The sequence below is a fragment of the Lupinus angustifolius genome, chromosome LG20 (genome assembly GCF_001865875.1).
Source record: "Lupinus angustifolius cultivar Tanjil chromosome LG20, LupAngTanjil_v1.0, whole genome shotgun sequence".
Lineage (NCBI taxonomy): Eukaryota > Viridiplantae > Streptophyta > Magnoliopsida > Fabales > Fabaceae > Lupinus > Lupinus angustifolius.
The window spans coordinates 11822509-11828416 of NC_032028.1; the positions used below are offsets into that span (position 1 = coordinate 11822509).

Consider the following 5908-nt stretch of genomic DNA (forward strand, 5'->3'; position numbering starts at 1 on the left):
CAATTATATATGTTTTATTGTTACTCAATTAAATATAAATTATAAATTGTAATTAAATATTAGCGTCTTTCTAAACTTTAGTTCAAGATCTACCACTGAATATAGGGTTAATGTGCTCTACACATTTCAAGGATGTGGCAAATAACAATTTTAGACAGTGATGCTATGTATATTTCAGGGTATGCAAATGCACATCCTGGATTTTTTGAAAAAAATATGTATATCCAAAAATATATATTTTTGTCAATCACATGCTTCATGAAAAATAAATAATTATAATTATGTTGAATTATTTTATAATATTATGGATATGTAACTTCAATTTTTTATATGTGATACAAAACTTCAGTTGCTTCTTTGTATGTCTTGTTTGAATTTAACCGATTATTCTCTATTTTTTATATAACAAAATTGATTGAACTTGCAAGGTTTTATCTATATGTTTTTTGTTCAACTGATTTAGTGATATTTGATAATCAACTTGAGACTTACATTATTGACATGCATCTCAGTGTTAATTTGATTCTTTGAAAGGAATCAATAATCTTTAAGGTAAGTTAGTAAGTGGAAGACACCTTATTTATATGTTAGTTTATATTCTCTTGAAGTTAGCAATATAACTATAGAAATAGTTTTTTCAACTAATAAAATTATAAAAAATTAAATAAGTAATTGAATGAAATATGCATAGATGAATGACTATCTAGTGACTTATATTTAGCGAGAAGTGTTCAACAACATTGATAAAAATTTGATCATTCAACGATTTCAAAATGTAAAATCATATAGTGATTAAATATGAAATATATAATTTATTTGATTAAGTGTGTTTATTTTTTTGTTTTTTACATTAATATTTTCATCCTTATATAATTGATGGTATATATTATTTTAATTTTTAATATATGTTGTACACCTGCTTTTGAATCCTAGAATCATCACTGATTTTAGAACGTGGACAAATTTAAAGATAATAACAATATTAACCATCTTCCCTAATTTGTATAAAGTTACCCAAAACTGTCTTATAATAGGAAGATACTACATGTATAAATTAACCATACAAATTTGAATATAATGATTCTGCATTCTTAATATAAAGATTTATATGTAGATATATTATCTATCATTTATATATATATTTTTAAAGTCAATAATATTTAAATATGAATAATAAATAATAATGTATAAAATCCTTATATTATCGGTGCATATATTTTTCCTCTATAAATTTACCCATAATGTTTCTTAAAACAGTAAATACATATCTTGGAATTTGATTAAATAACATTTGAGGTATGCAAGTATAATGTAGCAGGTATTTGAGAAAACTAGGGATATGAATGTAATTTGCTCAAATAAAATCTAAAGCAAGGAACCGCCTCATAAATCAGTGGGGCCACATAAGTTGCTTAAAGTGACGTCGTTTTAAATTTTTTATGACCTTCGCATCAAAAGAGTAAAACCCTAATTTAAGTAGTAGCAGCAGTGAAAGAGGAAGCAAAGCACAGAAACCCTAACAATTCCGAAGCTCTAAAAAAATGGGAGGCAAATGTCCACACAGACACGTGAAGAAGAGAAGATATTCCCACAAATCTGCTCGTCGCACCAAATTCGAAATCAAAGATATCCTTTTTCATATAATCTGTTGTTTTTTATTTTTTCTCTTAATTTATTTTATTAGTTTTTTGATTAATTTTGATGTGATTCTTGACTGTTAAATTGGACACGGGATGACATGGTTTATGATAATCTAAAGAAGCCTGATGAAGAGAGGAAACCGTTACCTGTAGATGAAGATTTACCTGGGATGGGGCAATATTATTGCCTTCACTGCGAGTATGTCTCTAATTTTATTATTATTTTCTTATGTTTTCTGTATTTTATTTAAGAAAAAAAGTTTATAAATTTAATGCATATTTGATGTGGGGTTGAAAAGTTTTGACTATTATTAGAACACTACCATGCAAGTGTAGGTAGAAAGTTGCAGCAACTTGGGGGAAAACCATTTTACTTATTTAATTTTAGTATTAGAGTGAATAACCACATTAGTGTGTTAGAGTAAAAGATTTGTTCATCAGTATAGTATATGGATTTGGTTCTCAGATGCTGGGCAAATTAGTCGGTTCGGGATAAATTTTAAGAACAAAACAGGGATCATGATCACCGTTATTTGAGATTTTTAAGAATTTAGCCAAGGTTTTTTTTTACTTATGGACTAAATTTGGGGGCATATTTCTTAGCGATGTGCTTTTATAATTTACTTCTGTCATTGTTTTTGAGGATGATGAAGTGTCCCCCTGCCCATTTGTTCTGTCTCCTTTTCATTTTTATATTTTGTCTGGTTTTTTGCTCTAATCTGAGCTATTCTTTTGATATATGCAGTCGTTACTTTGCCAATGTAACTGTGAGGGATGAGCATTTCAAGACTAAGCGACACAAAAAGCGGTATGCTACTTTTTCTTTTGCTGTCTTCTTTTCTACTTAGTCAATTGCAGATAGCAGCCAACCCTAAAAACACTATAGTGGTATGACGGGTAGGGGGACAGCCACTACAGCTAAGGTGAAAAATTTAATTAGTTTATACCATACACATTAATTCACAAAAATACTAAAAACATCAAATTAAAGAAACATTCTTAATTAATAATTAAAATAAGTGTAAGCCTCTAAGGCTTCCATATAACATAAGCATTCATAACATAATATAACCAAGATGTATGTATAAGCTACTCAGGCTTCAATATAGTAGAAACAGACCAAGCATACAAAAATGAAGCGTAAGCATCTAAGGCTACATTATAAGAGTATTACAGATCTTAGAAGCTGGATGCCGTAACAGAGTTGTATCCCAGAGAATGGAACCACAGGAAGATGATGTTAAAATTGGGTTCGATCAGTTTAATAAGAGAATCAATGAAGTGATGAAGGGGTACAGAATTAGGGGCCAAGGAAAAATTTTCCTGCAAAAGGACAGGATATATTCATGGAATTAGAAAAGCTAAAAGGAGTTGCAGGAAGATGAAATAGAAGAAAGATGAAAGGTAAAGGGCGGCAATGAAAACATGTGGCCTAGGAGAATCACCATGTAAGTAGATGGAAAAAATTAGGGGCCAAGGAAAAAATTTCCTGCAAAAGGACAGGATATATTCATGGAATTAGAAAAGCTAAAAGGAGTTGCAGGAAGATGAAATAGAAGAAAGATGAAAGGTAAAGGGCGGCAATGAAAACATGTGGCCTAGGAGAATCACCATGTAAGTAGATGGAAAAGAAAGGGAGAGTTAGATTACCAAAAACCATAAAAAACTTCCCGCATTTAAAAAGGGCAAAACTACATTTACCCTTTAAAATTAAGGTTCCACTTGCAGCAAAACATGTAGTGGGTCGTGGCCTGCATTTTCGCTGTTATTTGTTCTGCGACAGGCGTGATGACCATATGCACAACTCCACACTGTGACATTGCAGAGAATGGTCGAAACCCCGCTAAGCTCCTCTGTCGCTGCACTTTCATGTGCGATTCACTGTCCAGCTTTCCCCCCCATTTTATGTCAATCCTATACAATATTTTCCCCACTTGTATATTAGTGAAGATTGGTTGTATTGATGATGTTGCTTTTGAGCTACTAGTGCTTGAATGTTTTCTGTATTAGTCTTTGGCTTGGTTATGTGGAAGTGTAGATATGAAAGAAACACATACTGCTTTCGTGCAGTTTTGTGGAGTCGAGTTGAGTTGAACTAACGCTAGTGTGCTCAAGCTTGTTTAAGCTAAACCATGTGATCTTGATCGTCAATCAAGGTGAAATTCATGATTAATCTAGGCTCTTTTAACAAAAAGGAAAATGATCAAGCTGGATGTGCTAGCAAAGATGATGTGGATGGGAAGTTGTTCATCAAGTCATGCATGTGGTTAACCCTTTATCTGTTGAATGAAGAGATTAATCACTTACCTGGGTCCTACATGTTTGCTTACCTTACCCTTTTGGGGATTTTCCCCTTTTATATAAGCTTATCCCAGCTTATTGAGTGTACTTGTGAATCCATATTATGTCGATATCATATGGAACATATAGAAATGGATCAGTTATTTATCAAATAGTTGAGTTGTAGCTTTGTATATATTTTACTGAATAAGTGAAGTAATCGATCAAAAACAAGTTGTGGAGGCTTTAAAGATTTGAATCCATAGTTTGACACATTTAAATTCCTATTTGTCATAAGTCAGGTCTGAGTTATTGAAGTGGAGTGATATGTTTTCTGATGTTACTGTTTGTTTGTGCAGTATCAAAGTAATGATGGGCCCTGCACCACATACACAACTTGATGCTGATTTAGCTGCAGGGATGGGTATGCCAGATAATGGACCAAAGCTTATGTCTATGTAACTTCTTTTGAGCCTATTTTATATCATTTTATTAGTATGTGTTTGAAGCTGAGGGGTCTTGTCTTAGAGGTTGTAGTGTTATAAAGATCTGATTATATTTTACAACAAGAGCAATATAATCTTCTCCTTTTAATGTATTATTTTTGGTTTTTATTGGAAAAATCATGTTCACTTGTGAGGCAAGATTGTGTACAGTCACCTCTCTAGATTGACCTATCGTGCCACCCTTATTTAAATTTTTGGTTTTTATCTCCTTTGTATTAAAATTTGTTGGTCTACCACACTAATTAAAGAATCAAAAACAAAATTTCACTGGAGATCATGTCATAACTTTAAATGTTTAATATATATATCTATATGTATATATTCTATTGGGTATAAAGAGTAACATTTTACAATAAGAATTGAACAATTTTTTTTGCAACGATGTAAATTATCTCTTTCTCATTTGATTTTCATCTTTTATTTTTGTTATGAAATTGTGATTATGAGAATGTCAAATTGTGTGAAGTTACGTAAATGCCCTTCCTTCCCAGTTTTTTATTTCAATCTATTGTAATTTTCTTCTTTCAAAATCAATTACATTCTTAAGGATGCACTCATTAACAACTAAACATGACGCTTTCTTAGGCATCATGTTACCAAAATTGACAAACAATATTCATACAACCAAATATCAGCTAGAGTGGTCTTTAACACATGCCACTTTTTAAGATCTCACTTACCATATCCAGTTCAACAATTCAAGAGAGAATGTACTTTTTTTATTGGAAGTGATACAATTAATATATTAGAGAGTAAATATAAAACAAATTTATTTTCAAATTTATTAAGTACACATTTCACATTATAAATTTTAATCTTCGGTTAACAAATGTTCTATATTAAGTACACGATTTTTCACATTATAAATTTTAATCTTTGGTTGTTAACAAATGTACTCCTAGTCCTAAAGAAAAATGTGGATTTGCATTGAACATACCATATTTATAGACATGTGCATTTATATTTTTTTGTACTATCATTTATGACTAAATTTTAATTAAAATTAAATTTATAATGCATTATCAAAATTTTATTAGTTATTATATTAATCATTCTCATTCCACCGACCTGTTAATTGCTTCTACACATCTAAAAATGTAGACATGTGGCATAATGTAACTTTGTTACTAGGGATTCATTTTTTGGATAAGTATCGGCGTTCATAAACATACATTTTTATTATCTATTTACTTTTATAACAAAATAAACTCCTACCACCTCGTCAATTGTCACATGACATCTTCTCCTTCACGCCACCTTATCAATTACCACGTGTTGTCTCCTCATTTGTTTGCACAGATAACTAGCTAGTTTCGTTTGAAATGTACAATTTACTTGTTATAAATATTTGACATGATAGTTGAGAAAATTATATCAACCCATATTCCTAATTTTAGAAGGCTTTTATTTAAAATTGATGAATGATCTATGTGTCATAAGTGTCCATAGTCATTATTTCACTGCAATATATCATGTTGGAAA

General features: G+C 30.7%; 1 protein-coding gene across 1 annotated transcript; it reads left to right on the forward strand.

Moving 5' to 3' along the window:
* LOC109335130 (zinc finger protein 593) lies at window positions 1422-4553 on the forward strand. The gene is made up of 4 exons (XM_019571208.1): window positions 1422-1626; window positions 1731-1839; window positions 2386-2448; window positions 4280-4553. The coding sequence occupies exons 1-4, from the start codon at window positions 1542-1544 to the stop codon at window positions 4380-4382; spliced, it is 360 nt and encodes a 119-aa protein (XP_019426753.1). The 5' UTR covers window positions 1422-1541; the 3' UTR covers window positions 4383-4553.